This window comes from Atheta coriaria, unplaced genomic scaffold (genome assembly GCF_025399875.1).
Source record: "Atheta coriaria isolate IRGN ID8LTWV9N9 unplaced genomic scaffold, Caltech_Dcor_3.1 hic_scaffold_5_pilon, whole genome shotgun sequence".
In the NCBI taxonomy this organism is placed as follows: Eukaryota; Metazoa; Arthropoda; class Insecta; order Coleoptera; family Staphylinidae; genus Dalotia; species Dalotia coriaria.
In genome coordinates, this window is record NW_027045447.1 from 10,618,344 (window position 1) to 10,633,831 (window position 15,488).

Consider the following 15,488-nt stretch of genomic DNA (forward strand, 5'->3'; position numbering starts at 1 on the left):
ATGAGATTTAAATAAGTCTGAAATTGCTATCCCTCAGAAGTCATTGAATTATTATAAATCTTTATATATATAATGACTTTTAGTGATTTTATATAGAAGCGTTAAACGATCTATGAAGCCATATCCATTTCAGTCTTATTCAAAATTAAATCTTTTCCAAATAAAATAAGCTTAAACTTTTAAATGTGAGCTAAAATATGTAAAAAATAAAACTTAATCCATTGCAGACAAATTAATTTAATTTAAAATGCTTCCTATAAAAGAAAATTACGTATTGAAAATTTACTTTTGGTAATGTCAGGTTAAAACATTTGTTTGGCTAGGTCAGCTGACTTTGAAGTTTAAGTCAAAACAAAGATGTGTGTTGTTATGGAATAATCCGAGCAAATAATAAATTTGCAAGTGTTTAATAAAGGAGCTGTGAAATTTAATTCATAATGGCCACGTCTGAGATTACATTTCATCCAATTATTAGTTCCATACAAAGAATAGCATTGTATGAAACAAAATCGGTATGTCTCGAAATTAATATTTATACTTCATTAATATTATTCATAAACAATTATAGGACTTCTACCTTGTTGGATCCAACAACACAGAGACACGTTTTCGCGTTTTACGCATAAGTCGTAAAGAACCACGAGAGTTACTTCTTCATGATGATAAAACTGAATTCACCAAAAATGAAATACACAATTTCCTTACTTCAATCTCCACTAAAAACCATATCAACAATGTGATATCTGCATTTGGGATTGTTGGTTTCATCAGATTCCTTGAGGGATATTATATTATCTTAGTTACTCAAAGAACTAGAGTTGCTGTTATTGGATATCACACAATTTATAAAATTGAATACACAACCATGATTTACATTCCGAATGACACTGAAAGGTCTTTACATCCCGATGAGGCAAGATATGTGAAGATGTTTCAAGCAATTGATTTATCTAGTAATTTTACTTCAGGTAAGTAATTATTGAAATATAGATGCATTTTTACTTATTTACTTATTTGTTTGCTACAGTTATAGTTATGATTTAACTCACACACTGCAACACAACATGAGCAGTCCAAAAAAGATCATACCAAATTTACTGGATGAAAAACAAATGGGGCATGAAATGCTTACTTCATTTCCTGAAGATACTCAACTAGATTTTGCCGTTCGATTCCGACCAAATCGAAAATTTGTGTGGAATTCTCATCTATTAAGCAAAGTTGAAAAGGACCTGCATCCTGATTGGTTGATTTACATCACTCATGGCTTTATTGGACAATCGAATATAAGTGTATTTGGTCGTTCAATTTACGTTACACTCATTGCACGTAGGTCATGCAAATATGCAGGAACGAGATTTCTAAAACGCGGAGCTAACTTCAAAGGAGACGTTGCGAACGAAGTGGAAACCGAGCAAATGGCACATGATTCAGGTGTCTCGTCGTTCAGCAAAAGCCATTTTACATCATTCGTGCAAATGCGCGGATCAATTCCAGGCCATTGGCGGCAAGACATGGGTAAAATGGTGGCTAAGCCAGCTATCACGTTAGATTTGAACGATCCGTTTGCTGAAACAGCTGGCGCACATTTTAACGACTTGCTTAAACGATATGGTTCTCCAATAATTGTACTCAATCTTGTAAAACAACGCGAGAAGAAGAGGCAGGAACGATTACTCAGTGATGAATTTAGTGGTAGCATCAAATATCTCAATCAATTTCTACCACCTGAGCATCAAATTCAGTATAAACCATTTGACATGGCACGCAAAAATAAAACCAACGCGAATGTAATGGGTTGTTTAGCTGGGATCGCGCGCAGTTGTGTTAGCAAAACCGGATTATTCCAAAACACTCCACCGTACTTTGCGCAGAAATCCTCAACAATTGTTGGCAAACATAAAACATTGAAAAATATGACGTACCAAACTGGCATTATCCGAACTAATTGCGTCGATTGTCTTGATCGGACAAACACAGCCCAATTTGCAATTGGCAAATGCGTTTTGGGGTACCAATTGTGTGCGCTTGGTGTTCTAGACAGCCCAAATCTTGAATTTGACACCGATTGCGTTCGCATGCTCGAGTCACTATATGAAGATCACGGAGATACTTTGGCATTGCAATATGGCGGCTCACAATTAGTGCATCGTATAAAAACGTATCGGAAAACAGCGCCATGGACGTCGCAGGGTAATGATATTATGCAAACGTTGAGTCGCTACTATAGCAACACTTTTTCTGATGCCGAAAAACAAAATACAATCAACTTGTTCCTTGGACTGTTTGTACCGGAGTTGAACAAACCTCCAATATGGGAATATCCTAATGATTATTACTTTCATTTCAAGTCGACAATCAATTTTGCAGACATGCGTTTGTTGACACAATGGTGGGACACGGATATTCTACCGGTGCTCCCGTTTGCATTAAATGATATTGAAAAAGCATGCTCAGAGCTTATCCAGATACAGAATCGTGATTTGGAAATGATTGACGCTTACTTGGATTATCATAGACCGTATCAATTGAGTGTGTTGGACGAGGTGTTTGCGTATAAAATCTGCAATTCTATTCGTGATTTTATGCCCAATTGTACGACGAATTACAGTCCGTTTTCAATTCGTGTTCGACCCGGCCGTAGACGGGAGGAAACAGGCAAAAATGTTAATATGAAAAATCCTAGTTTAACTGGATTAAGCTCTACTAGTTCAACAACATCAAGCACAAGGTTTGTATTCGCATAAATTCAATAATCTTTAAGTGAAATTCTTTTCTTTAGTACTGATTCAAGCGAATGCAGTGATTCGAGTGAAGATGAAACCAGTTTGACGAACGAATCAGCAATGACTCAATCACACGATAGTAACAATACCTATAATGCTGTCAAATTTCAAACGCTTTTCCCGAGTATGGACCAAGTATATGGCATGGAAATTACGGATCCGAAGAAGTCGGACATGGCGATTTATAAAAAGTACGTAATGTGTTAAATTAAGACCGCATGTCTTACGTTTCTCCCGATAAATTCTGGTTACTATTAAATATGTGTTGCAGGTATGTCTTGACAGGGAAGAAGGCTAATGGCACAGTCAACAGCAATGTGTCCCTGGTGACTATTGATCAGTTGCAGCGAAAGCCGTGCTTCGGTACTGATTCCTCTTTTGAAGTCAAACCACCGGTGGTGTCGCAAAAATCGATCCGAATGTACGAAAGATATATAGAAACTGGTAAAAACGGCGGTTTTGAACCCTCCGCAGATGATATGGCGAAATATGAAAAGTTTGCAAAATATACAAATTAATTAAAAGGATGGTCAATTTATTTATGTTCAGCCATTTTTACCATTTCAGATGTTAACCGCTTTTATTCAGCTTGTAATATTCCAATCTTGAGTGCAAAATAATAATCTGATGCAGCAGCAAGTGCTGCATCTTGCTGGAAAAAAGTTTTGTATCTACTTCAACTTCTTCTTGGGGCGCAAGTTGTTGGTGTGTCCGCACTTGGTCTTACGGCAGTTGGTCGCACGTGGATGCAGCCTAGCGTAGCATTTGCGGCAGATCATCTTGTCGCAGTTGTATTTCTGGGCCAAGATGCGCAGAGATGGTTCGATGATACCACCTCGCAGACGCAGCACCAAGTGGAGAGTGGACTCCTTCTGGATGTTGTAGTCGGAGAGCGTGCGTCCATCTTCCAATTGTTTGCCAGCGAAGATCAAACGCTGCTGATCTGGAGGGATTCCCTCTTTGTCTTGGATCTTAGCCTTGACATTTTCGATTGTGTCAGAGGGCTCAACCTCAAGCGTGATGGTTTTACCCGTGAGGGTCTTCACGAAAATTTGCATCCTGAAATGTGTTTTAGTATGAATCGGTAACCTAACCTCGCTATTTGTATGTACGTGTAATACTCAATAAAAGCTCAAATAAGCAAAGAAATCATTCAAAACACTACCTATTAGTAACATGCATACCAATACGTAACTTGAATTTACTAATTTGATCTATTTGATACTCGAAAATATGAAAAATATGGGGATTGCACTTACTTTGAAACGTGCTTCTTGCACCTCCAATCGAAAAGGAATATGACAAATGACAGCTGCAAATGTTTCACAAACACAAAATGGCGACTATGATCATGCGCGACCGAAACTGAAATGAGGGCGCTACACGCGGATAATTTAAAACAGATTTTGTTTAAAAGTAGCCGACTGGCAAATGTTATCAAATGTAAATAGCAAAATAATAATAAATATTGATTTGTTTATAGTTTCTATTAGCAACATGTAAGATAAATTAAACGGAATTAAATTTAAAAACATTTTTGTGTATTTTATTAATGTGAAAAGATTTGAAAGTTTATTTAATAACGTGTTTTGCCAATAAGTTACATAATGAATTATAATACAGAAAAGTAATTCAAATTTTAAATTATTACAACACCAAACTGCTTAAAAGTGACCGTGATACGCTGGTTCTGGTGCGTATTCAAGTTTTTTCTCTTCCTCCACTTTTTTCTTGGGGAAGTAGGGATTCTTCTCAGGATCCAAATTCAATCTAAAGAATATTCAACATTATAATTATCCGACTTAATAAACTATTTTATCTATTTTACAATATAATTTTACCTGTAATAATTTGTAGCACTGTGGCAATCAACATTGTACCACCAATCGCAAGCGAATTCTTTCTGGTTGAAAAGGGTACCATTTGTGCAAAGAAACGACGCACCCTGGTGTCCCTCACGACCATCATGGCACACATGGTATGCCTATAAATATAGTTACATCAATATCAAATGGATTGGCATCTTGGGTAATTATCGTACTTGGCATCCAGTTTCTACGTTGGCATACATGCCCGGATGCGCTGGGACATTGTGGCAAGAGAAACCAGTTTCTGGTACCGAATGATAAACAGGATAGTCTACACCAGGAACACCAGGAATTTTAGACAAGTCCTGCCCTTTTTCATGCTCCTTTGGCTTCTTCACTACCTTGACAGGCACAGCTTGATACTGTCCATGATGGCCGTCATAATAAGGATCATAGTAATCTGCTTGGCGCACTTCCTGCAATAAACAATATTGCATATATAAATGAGTTAATAATATTAACAAAACTTACAATACGAATTGCGTACACCAAACAGGCACTCGCCAAAACCAAAAGACAAACTTTAAACATTTCTGATACGAACACGCAGAGAACCTACATCAAATGCGGCACTCGCGATACTGACTCGAGAGAGAATTCCACTTTTTGAAAAAGAAAACGAACGAAATCGAAAGTGAAACCCTTTCACGTTGTCGTTAAATGTATAAACAAAACTTACGGCGCTTATGCGCTAAACCAGTTATATTTCTTTTCGTATAAATGTACCGGTTGTACAAATTAAGACTGTGTAACTGCCATCCACACAAAGTTAGAGTATAAATTCATGTTATTATTTTACAACATGCAGTATACTCAAATTCATTCTTGTGCACTAAATATTCGAAAGACGTTAATTTTACCCTGCGGCCAGAGCGTATTATATGTTGCGTAAAATTGGAGCTAGCTTTCGACATACTCGTGCAACTAGTTAACAAGCACCTTATTATTAATTGAATTGTTAATATTTAATCGCGTACACTTTAGCTCGGAACGATTTTGCATCTAGGTCATGATAAAATTCGTATTTTGCTGGATATTAAACGAATTTTGGTTTTAGAATTCGATTTCTAAAACATCAAACTGTTTTACGGCAACTGTATTTTGCCAACGGGCTTTTGTCAAACTCTCTTCCGTCAATTGCATGAATATGAAATTTGCAATGGTAATTATAAGAAAGTTTACTTGCAGAATGGAAACTCTGTTCAAATAACTTGCTAACTATGCATGAAATTAATGGGTGGTAAGATGTGGAGTTGCTACACCGAAGCGGACGTGCCGTATGCTGCTCAGAATAAAGTTATTCAATTAGTTAAGTCAAACTTAAACTTATTTAGTCATTTATTACACCTATGATAGTTTTTAGTAGATAAAACCAGCACTCCTTTGGGTTTTAGATTTATTCTAAGCAAATTCTTCATATTTGTTTGTAACAAATGGTAAACTGTAAAATTTTACACAAAAAATATCGGCAACTCTATAAAACTGTACAAAACTGTTATATTTAAATCTGTAGTACTTGTTACATCGCGTTTGACAAATCAATTCATCACAGCCCCACGTGTACAGCTTGCTCATCACACTATGCAAATTACAAATCTCTGAACATTTACTTTTATAATTGCTATCACAATGGATCAACTTTGAGGGATAGCCTACACTAACCTGTCGTGCGTACATGTAATATTTAAATCTAATACAATGATAAGAAAGTAATTACAAAATACGTAACCAAACTCCACAAGATAAAAGTTATATGCAACAGATTGCAAAAAAAATCTAACAATAAATTTATTTGTCTAATTAAACTCATTAGTATTAACATAAATATAAATAACACCCACTAGCTAACATAGTACAAATCGAATTAATATAACACTATCTTTTTTGGAGTTGCAATTTGCTTCAATGTAAAATGTCAATGTTGTAAAATTGAATTGTATCAAATATAAATGCGACACGAATTTTATATGACGCGTTCAGAACGCATTATTTCAGTCATGTATATAAGGCATGTTAATTAGATTTGCAGTTGTGTTCTTAATGGTTGCTACGCAACTTCCACCGCAAGAACAAGTATGCGGCGACTCTGAGAACGAAGAAAATCACGACCAATGCGATAATGTCCAGACTGTAACTGGATTCCACCATGTCTAATTCCTCCAATGTTGTCATGGGCGACTTGAAATGGCAGTAAGGCGCTGAGCATTTCAATTTTGGACGATCAAACGAATAAGTTGCTAGAGCAGTACCCTCGAAGCCATACCGAATATAAGAGAGGTATGTGATCCATCGTAAGTATATAGGAATTGCATCGAAGGACACGAAGAAGCCGGAGAAGAGCAAGAATGGCACCGACATGACCGGAGCCAGAAACACACCGTTCTAAAACGATTAAATTAAATGTTAATTGAATTCTATAAAAATCTTGTAATAACTTTGACATTACCTGCACATTCATCGCAGCTCCAACCACAAGACCGACGCTTTGAGCAACAAATGATACCAACAGACACGCTGCCAAGAACATACCAAATCGGGCGTACTCCAGCGGTTGTGATGTCATCAAGTATACAATTGTTAAGTAAATGACGCAGAAGATAGCTTGGAATGGCATGTCACTCACTGTTATCGCAAGGTAATACGACTTCAGTGAGTACCATCGATTAAAGTTTTCTTTGAGCAGTACGGGCATTTCCAGAGGAAAAGATAGGATAGTGATTGTCATTGATGTGTACATGAGGAACAACATATTGAAGAAAAGGAAACCCAGATTGCTGAGTACTTTTGCACCGTCATTACCAATATCATAGTAAAGTGCTCCAATTAGCAAACCGACCAAAATGTGCGCAAACAAACGCAAGTACATCAAAGTCTAAAAACAAAACAAACCAACCGTTATTTACATTGAAACTAGTAAAAAACACAATTTTTTACCCAATCTCTGCGACTGAAAAGCAAAGTACGCTTGAGAATGATGAAGAATTGATTGAGTTCCGAGTTACCATAACGAGGTTGAATCAAGGCGTTTCCATCATCATCGTCCAAGAGAGAAGAGCTGGCATTCACTTGCTTTTCCATATCTTCAACTTGGCCATCTAAAATACAGTCATAAATATCATTGTATTATTTCCGTGTATAAAAGACACGACTTACTTTCTTTGGAGATATCATTAATTGCATTCTTAGGTAATAAATTGTTCTTATCACATCCGTTGACATCGTTGACGTTATTAAACTTTTCTTGAATGTTAGACGTATCGTTCTTATCTTTTGTCTCCGCGGCAGTGTAGGACGCATTGTTCAGTTTTTCATCTTTTTGCAGCGGAAATTTCCCCTCGCGAATATCCTGCTTGCCATTCTCAATCGCAGCGACAAGTTTTTTCGTATTGTCGCCGTACTCTCCGCAAGCAACTTCAATAATAAACGAAGCGGGATTGTGGTACGATGGGCAAGGTAGGTTTAAACTGCCAAGGAACGGCACCAGTTGCTTCGTCCATCCCTGATAAACGCATTCGCCATCGGCGAGCGTGTACAGCTGGTCGAACATTTCGAACAAACGCGCCGAAGGTTGATGGATGGTGCAAATAATTGTTCGGCCGCCTTGCGCGAGGGTCTTCAGCAGCGAGATGCATTGGTAGCAACTGGAGCTGTCCAAGCCGGATGTGGGCTCGTCGAAGAACATAATTGGCGGATTGCTCACCAATTCCAATGCAATTGACAAACGTTTCTTTTGACCACCGGACAAACCACTAGTCATCGTGCGTCTGTGATCCAAGAGACTCAAAGTGTCTAAAATTTCATTGATCTGGAATACAAATCAACACGTTAGCAACTTTATAAACAACTTTAAAATTAAATATAAATCATACAATCTCTTCTCGTTCTTTTGCATCCTTGTCGCCGATTTTTAACTTTGCAGCTACGTTCATTGCCTCGTCCACTGTTAAATTTGCATGCAGTTGATTGTCTTGCATAATATACGCGGACAACTTCTTAAAGCGATTCAAATCCCTTTCATGGCCATTCATGAGAATCGTGCCTTGCAATCCCTCGGTTCTGCAAAAGAAAAATCCATATAAGTACTTGTTTCATGTCGGTAATTCGGCTTACGGCAAATCTCATTATGAGTAATCATAATCCCATTATGTTACTCTACTATAATGTCTCATATGTCAACTGATTTTACAGTAAAGCCATAAAACAGTTGCGTAAGGAATCATTAGACTAACTTTTCAGTTTACGTCGGTACAATTAGACGTGCTTCTGTGATTTATTGGCATTATCACATTCTATGATATATTATTAAAGTTTAGGAACAAATACTTCAGAGATAAATTCATATTCCCCGAATTAAAATGCAGATTTGCTCCAACTGCGAATGAATGCACATTTAACATTCTTATTGGCGCGCCTATTAAAGCTTTGGCAGTATAAGCAGAAAGCCATATAAAAGACAATGTCGGTAGCGTCCTTTAAATTTCCGAACATCGTTAGTACGTGTCGCATTCGTTGTCTGCATATAAATGACGCGATTTTAAAACAGAGGCTACAAATCGCCCCGACATGCAATAACGTCGAGCCTATACATATTTTCGGCGTACGCAACGTATACTTTTAATGAAATTTTAACATTTATATTCAGGGCTCCTGCGCTGCCTCATTTTCCGTAAATTGCACATTAAGGAAAAGCAATTAAATCTTAATCCTCTCAACAGTATGTAATTATCTGTAGTTACATGCATTTAAAACAAACGAAATACGATGGAAACATAAATTTGATATTCAATTCATATATTGATGAAATCATATTCGTTGTTTCATCAATAACCAGGAAAGTAGAGTTATGCAAACAAATTTCTAATCAATAAGTTGGCGTGTGTACATAATCCTTTATCGACATGAATTACGTGAACATTTCGTTGATGCATGTTCACTCTCATCGTCTCATCTAATAAACACAGTGGCGTAGCAATTATTATTACATATTTGTAGGTTCAAACTCTATTTCATCCAGGTTTTTGGATTTCTGAATTAACCGCTGCTAGATTATCACTCCTTAAATAGTCCAAGACCTTCACAACTCTTAGGAGTGGCTTTCCTGAAGAGAAAAGTCGAAGAAAATGAGGGAATGCCAAGGATGACAAATATGTAGCTGCGCCACTGACTAATCATCACTTGATGAAATCAAAATTCGCTGCGTTGCAAATAATGGCGTGCTCATTAATTCATGTAGATTCAATAGCAATTTTTACGTACAAATAATTTTAATTGCACATGCACGTGCGCAAACAGTGGACAGACGTGCGTGAGCGGTTTCAACTCACTTGTAACCGGTGAGAATGTTGAGGAGCGTTGATTTCCCGGCCCCAGAGGGGCCCATAATAGCAATAAGTTCGCCAGATCGAAGCCTTCCGCTGACGGACTTCAATATCACTTTGCTTGCTGGAAAATAACCAAAGAAAGATTAATTAGTTAAAATTATAAAATATTAACATATAGACTTTAAATATTCCGGAAGACGACTGACTTTAAAGTTGATTATATAGTCTTTTATTTCCTGTGTATATCTGAAATCACGGTCAAAACAAGTTGTTTTTATGTCTTATTTCTTTGGGGAAAAAAACGCTGCCACCATGAGACGCAGTAACGTGTAAAACTGGTTCCGCCAATCGATGTGTATGGAAGAATTTGGGGACACTTAAGCAGTGTTTTCGGAAAGACACGGTCCATATTTATTATGCGAGCGTCAATGTACGATGTAATTAAAATCGTTGTGGATTTCACAATTTTAAATTACCTTGACGAGCATTTGTTATTTGTATGAATTCATTTTAGAGGAGACAATTTCTGACCTTCAAGCTCACATCAAATCAAATTCTAGTGCTAGAACATAAATTTCTGATAAGGTTTGACAAATACTATAATAAAATTGACAAGAAAATAATTCATTTCGAGTAAACAGTAAAAAATAGATATTGGAAAATACTCAGTTGGATGTTGAGAGTCTGTTTGGTCTATGAGCTCAAGGCAAACGAGCCGAAAACGCAATTAATTGCAAATGAAACAAGAAATGATAGAAGTCATGAAACCACTTGATCATCATGCAACCAGTCAACAGTACGCATATTGCAATAATTGTAAAAGTGGCTTCTCTAAACCGTAATAGGTAATATGTAATTAAGTGTTTATTAAATGCACGAGCGCCTGTCTGGGTCTCTCCAATGTGTTTTTGCCTACTTAACGACAAATTGCTATTTAATATATGCACATTTGAAAGTGTTTGTGGCATACGCCACAGAAAAATAAGTCCAACTCAGATTAAACACAATGGAACAGATGAGTAATAATTGTTCATCAGAAAATGTTGATAACGAAGCACTTTGAACCCATTTATTGAATTCATAAGCGTGTGCAACATTAAACTAATCAGCGTCAAGTACGTGAATTAAATTTCATGCACGCACTGTTGTGTAATTGAAAATTTAACTACATGAATGGAATGTTAATTTAGTTGTCTATGACTAGACATCTTCAAATTAAATTCCCAATACAAGTAAATATTCAATACGTGATGGATTATGGGCGTATTGCACAAACTGCAATGTGTATTTTACTTGTGACTCATTTGTTAAATGCATATCAATGTATGTAGTTATGCATTGCTGTCTAATTGTACTTCGTCGAGATGTTAATTGATACATGCACATTTCTATATGATTTCTTGTATATATGATCCAGAGGCCTGTTTTTCAGTTTCAAAATTTGAGGTTATGACAGTGTTTAGTTATGTATTGGTGAGCAACATTAAAAAGGTTAACAAAACACAAAACATGTGAAATTTATGTAATGATTCCATTGTGATCACTTTGTGACGCGATATTGAATCAAAAAGTAAAACTTCAATATTAAAACAAAGCATGATTAAACAAAACCATTCCTTTGTTTAAACAGTTTGATATTTTACTACTATATATACTATATGTAAGAATGACTAAATACTAATTGAAACAAGAGTAAATAGAGTACATATTTATAGATGAGTAAATATTTTAGATGCACGATGAAGCCTCGTGCGTAGTGTTGCTGCTTTGTATCCACCACGCGTGTTTACGAACACAGCATGCAACAAATCTACATGGTTGCCAGATTGTACTTACTCTTTCCTTGCTGGACGGTGTAGGTCAAATTCTCGAAGGCTAAATCCACTTTCGGCCGTTTTGGAAGATGTGTAAGGGTTTTCGGCTGTGATGGCACGATCTGCACCTTGACTTCCGCCGGATTCCTGCTTTTCAACAACAAATTGTCAGTCGCCATCTCGCCCGGACTCTTCTCTTTCATTTTCTTTGTTTACTACGCGCTTGTAGCACTGTGAATGTGGGCACGATAAGCGCGCACGCGTTGCCGTGTTCTATCGTCGAAATATCCGCTCGTTGTGCGTATGAATTGAGTAAACAATGGCACAGTGCACTTTATCCTCGTCGCACGAATTGCATTTATGCAGCGCGCACAAATGCACTGTGTGAATGATAATTAACAGCGAACGCGACGACGTTCGTTCCGCGAATGAACTGACGCACACCGAATCATCCCGGATAATATACGAACGTGCTGTGCCGCATGTAAACTTTGATATTTGATTGGAGGGACTTTGTATTTTCGTTCGGTCCGTTCGGTCGTATAGCGCCGAGTCGACGAGGAGTGTTGTCATGACATCGCAGCGGGTTTGTGTATGTGCATCATGATAGTATTGGTGTAGCTGTGGCAGCAATGGCGCGTGGACCTTGATATGGCGGTTGCGCATTAAACCGCTTCGAATTAAAGTTTGCGATTTGGCAAAATTCTCAGCCAAATCCAACTTTTTATGCAGTTTTAGGAAAATTTGGAACCGTATTACGTTGCGTGCATGCGCAATACCAAGTATTCAAGATATATAAAATGTAAAAAGGTTAAACTATTGCGAAACGATTTAGATTCTCATAAAAAATGGCGCAATAATTCATTTCTCAATTGAATCGGTGTTGTTAAATAAAAATATATTGATTTATAGGTATTTATTTGTGGAACCTGTAGATATATTTAGTTTTTATGAAATACTAGTAAAATGTACTGTTTTGCCACTGATATTAAATAATAGTTATGGTACACTTATTTCCGCATTTTTTTTTTTTTACTTTGAACGTTAATTTAACAGCCAACTTTAGTTTTTGCCAAATATTTTTGGATTTAAAACTTTAAATCTTTGGTATTTGGCTAAGTTAGGTTATATTAGCTTAAATCAAAGAAAATTCCTAAAATTGTTGTTGAAATTTTGTTTTGTTGACAGACACTGTATATTTACATAAATAATGGCCCACAGAAGTAAATCATCAGCAACCGATTGCGGCGAGAAAACAGCCTTGAAACATTAGACTCGAATTAGTAGCACAACATAATTTCGTTGGCAGAAAACAAGATAAAACTAAAAAATACGAAACAAATTACAAATGAACCAAACAGCATTTTAGTTTACTCGTATTTGGTTGGCTCGTAATTGCAAAATACATAAATTTACTGTTATATCAATACTATTTCAAGTTTTAATTCAGATATAATCACAATGCACAATCGAATTGAGCAAATCTTAAAAATCGATATCTATAATATAAAATTACGCAATGTATATTGTTTAACTTGACACAGGATTAGCTGATAACGATAACAATGCCGATAACGCTAAAATTGTTTAGTTGAGAGTCAATAATTCAGAACAAATATCAAGCAACTCTACAGATTTAGTAAGGAATTTTAATGCAAAAAGTATTGAACTAGTTTAATCCGCCATTTTGTTTTTCAGTAATAATTTCAACATACATACAGTGTACACCAATAGTACAGCATTACTACTTTTTATACAGAGTATTCTAGTCAACCAAAGGCGCAAAACTTTCATTTTTAATGTTTTAGAAATTACATGCCAGTAATTATTTCATTTTCTAATTTTATATCAATTACTTAATGCGCTTTCTTCCATAAAACACAATCTTATCATATTTTATCAACAATAGAACCTATACAATCGCAAATTACGTTAAAAAATTAAATCTATGATGTACTTATGCTCATTTTAAAGGTTACACTACAACTGCTCCTTTATCTAGACATTAGGCATTGACTCAATTAAATTATTCGATAAACGTTCCAGATTAGAACATTCAATCATAGCCCGATCGTTTTTTATTTTTGCTTTGAACTGACAATGACGTACGCTGAATAAACTGAATATTGCATACACACACATACTTGACACTTGACCCCTGCTTGATTTGCACCCGAGCAATCCGTCGGCAACATACGGCGCACTTATTCATTAATTAATTCACAGTGCGACACGCCAAAGGCAAAACGTACATACCCTTTATTCAGGAGAATCTGATAGTTTGATTCCATGTTAGTCAACATGATGAATGCTTTGGTGAATTATTACACTTCTCAAGTATGATGTATTATTGTTTCTAAAACTAGTAGATATCCAATGTGAGATTATTGCACTAGGCAGCTAGAAGCGTTGATGACTTCGCGCCGCCGCTGATTTCTCTTGACTAAGTTGTAAGAAGTAAATAAAATCTTGAAGCGCTTACAGTTCAGAGAGTGAGAGTTGGCGCAACGCGCACCGAGTATAAAATGTTGTGGCACGATTCAATTATGTTTACGACGACGGTACGCTCCTCAAGTTGAACAATTGCGAAAGAGTGTCTTGGGCACTTATTCGACAAATAGAAAGGCAAACGTGCCTTGCTTCATCGTCTGTGCATGTGCACGAAAATATAAATTTGATGTATATGTCAAATTACAGTCTGATGCCAGTAGAAATCCGGCGAGGTTTTTATGAGGATAATTTCTATAAACCAAAGCATACATGAGAGTTTAAGTAATTACTTTTTTGCGTTTATATTACTTTGAGTATGTTCCCTGCTGCATTAATATTTCATTTGCGGGTTCGTTAACCTGCAGTTACCACTAACGAATATTTACAGTGTGTGTATGGTTGCATATAGTCAAGTAGTAACGTGCATACTGTAAATGGATAAAATTTATGATTTTGCGCTAGTGAGTAAATACGGTAATAAATTTTTATCAGAAAAGCGTGAAGAATTTTATTTCTTTTTCATTTGTGTGATAAGTTATCTGAATTTAGGAAAATTTAGAGCTTTAGGTGGTAGCATATGATCGTAAAAGGATTATTTTAATGTGGTTAATAATTTTAATTAAAGAAAAGTTTTTGCCATTGTTATGATTAAATTGGTAGGTGTATATGGTTGTATAGAGTTCAACTATTCTCAAAATGCATTTGTCTATTAAATATCACGCGCAGAACGAAATTTTCATTATGCGCTTGATGTTAGGATTAATATCTTTAATTTAAATTTAAAATAATAATATATATTTGCCTTTTATATGGTTTATGTTGATAATGCCGTTAAAAATTGAATTTTACGCATTTGAATGTATAGTTTGGGTGTTTAAATATCAATTTTTCATCCTTTGCATCTAATAAATCATTTTAAGGTGTAATTTGCATCTGCATGCAGTGATACGTATTGCAATTTAAAATCCGAAAGAATCTGGTGGGGCTGTCGTGTAGCATCCTCAGCATGGCTGGTTCGCGCTGAATTCAAAAGGTGAACAGCCTCGCCGTCTCCCGGCGTCTCTTCACCTGTTCCGTGCGCGGTCTGCGCGGCGCGGCCCTTGCCGGATGGAATACAATGACCTATAAGCGTCCTTTGGTGAATTTTGTACGTCGGCTCAGGAATCTAGTGCCCGAGTGTACAAATTAACGGTATACGAATACAGACGC

The 15,488-nt window shown here is 36.3% G+C and overlaps 4 protein-coding genes across 4 annotated transcripts; 1 reads left to right on the forward strand and 3 right to left on the reverse strand.

Moving 5' to 3' along the window:
* The first annotated feature begins 103 nt into the window (after window positions 1–103).
* On the forward strand, window positions 104–3,310 carry FIG4 (polyphosphoinositide phosphatase FIG4). Its single transcript, XM_065302590.1, has 5 exons — window positions 104–512; window positions 569–972; window positions 1,028–2,731; window positions 2,783–2,977; window positions 3,058–3,310. Exons 1-5 carry the CDS (start codon window positions 438–440, stop codon window positions 3,302–3,304), a joined length of 2,625 nt encoding a protein of 874 aa, XP_065158662.1. The 5' UTR covers window positions 104–437; the 3' UTR covers window positions 3,305–3,310.
* RpL40 (ribosomal protein L40) lies at window positions 3,305–4,200 on the reverse strand. The gene is made up of 2 exons (XM_065302589.1): window positions 4,046–4,200; window positions 3,305–3,845 (listed from the first exon to the last, which is right to left on the reverse strand). Exon 2 carries the CDS (start codon window positions 3,842–3,844, stop codon window positions 3,458–3,460), a length of 387 nt encoding a protein of 128 aa, XP_065158661.1. The 5' UTR covers window position 3,845; window positions 4,046–4,200; the 3' UTR covers window positions 3,305–3,457.
* Window positions 4,201–4,330: 130 nt separating this feature from the next.
* LOC135791698 (uncharacterized) lies at window positions 4,331–5,370 on the reverse strand. Its single transcript, XM_065302181.1, has 4 exons — window positions 5,126–5,370; window positions 4,828–5,070; window positions 4,628–4,770; window positions 4,331–4,556 (listed from the first exon to the last, which is right to left on the reverse strand). Exons 1-4 carry the CDS (start codon window positions 5,183–5,185, stop codon window positions 4,451–4,453), a joined length of 552 nt encoding a protein of 183 aa, XP_065158253.1. The 5' UTR covers window positions 5,186–5,370; the 3' UTR covers window positions 4,331–4,450.
* A 761-nt stretch (window positions 5,371–6,131) lies between these two features.
* Window positions 6,132–12,289, reverse strand: LOC135791697 (ATP-binding cassette sub-family G member 1-like). Its single transcript, XM_065302180.1, is given in 7 exon segments — window positions 6,132–7,036; window positions 7,101–7,526; window positions 7,589–7,774; window positions 7,776–8,459; window positions 8,524–8,710; window positions 9,979–10,096; window positions 11,812–12,289. Coding segments are annotated over 7 exon segments (2,127 nt in total). The 5' UTR covers window positions 11,993–12,289; the 3' UTR covers window positions 6,132–6,691.
* Between the last annotated feature and the right edge of the window lie 3,199 nt (window positions 12,290–15,488).

What these genes read in the sequence shown, in the direction of transcription:
- RpL40 (XM_065302589.1), bottom strand. Translation starts at nt 3,844, where the DNA reads ATGCAAATTTTCGTGAAGACCCTCACGGGTAAAACCATCACGCTTGAG.
- FIG4 (XM_065302590.1), top strand. Translation starts at nt 438, where the DNA reads ATGGCCACGTCTGAGATTACATTTCATCCAATTATTAGTTCCATACAA. An exon ending in CATTGTATGAAACAAAATCG is followed by an intron (nt 513 to 568) that starts GTATGTCTCGAA and finishes AAACAATTATAG; the next exon opens with GACTTCTACCTTGTTGGATC. An exon ending in TCAACAACATCAAGCACAAG is followed by an intron (nt 2,732 to 2,782) that starts GTTTGTATTCGC and finishes TCTTTTCTTTAG; the next exon opens with TACTGATTCAAGCGAATGCA.
- LOC135791698 (XM_065302181.1), bottom strand. Translation starts at nt 5,185, where the DNA reads ATGTTTAAAGTTTGTCTTTTGGTTTTGGCGAGTGCCTGTTTGGTGTAC. An exon ending in ACGTAGAAACTGGATGCCAA is followed by an intron (nt 4,771 to 4,827) that starts GTACGATAATTA and finishes CTATATTTATAG; the next exon opens with GCATACCATGTGTGCCATGA. An exon ending in AGTGCTACAAATTATTACAG is followed by an intron (nt 4,557 to 4,627) that starts GTAAAATTATAT and finishes AATATTCTTTAG; the next exon opens with ATTGAATTTGGATCCTGAGA.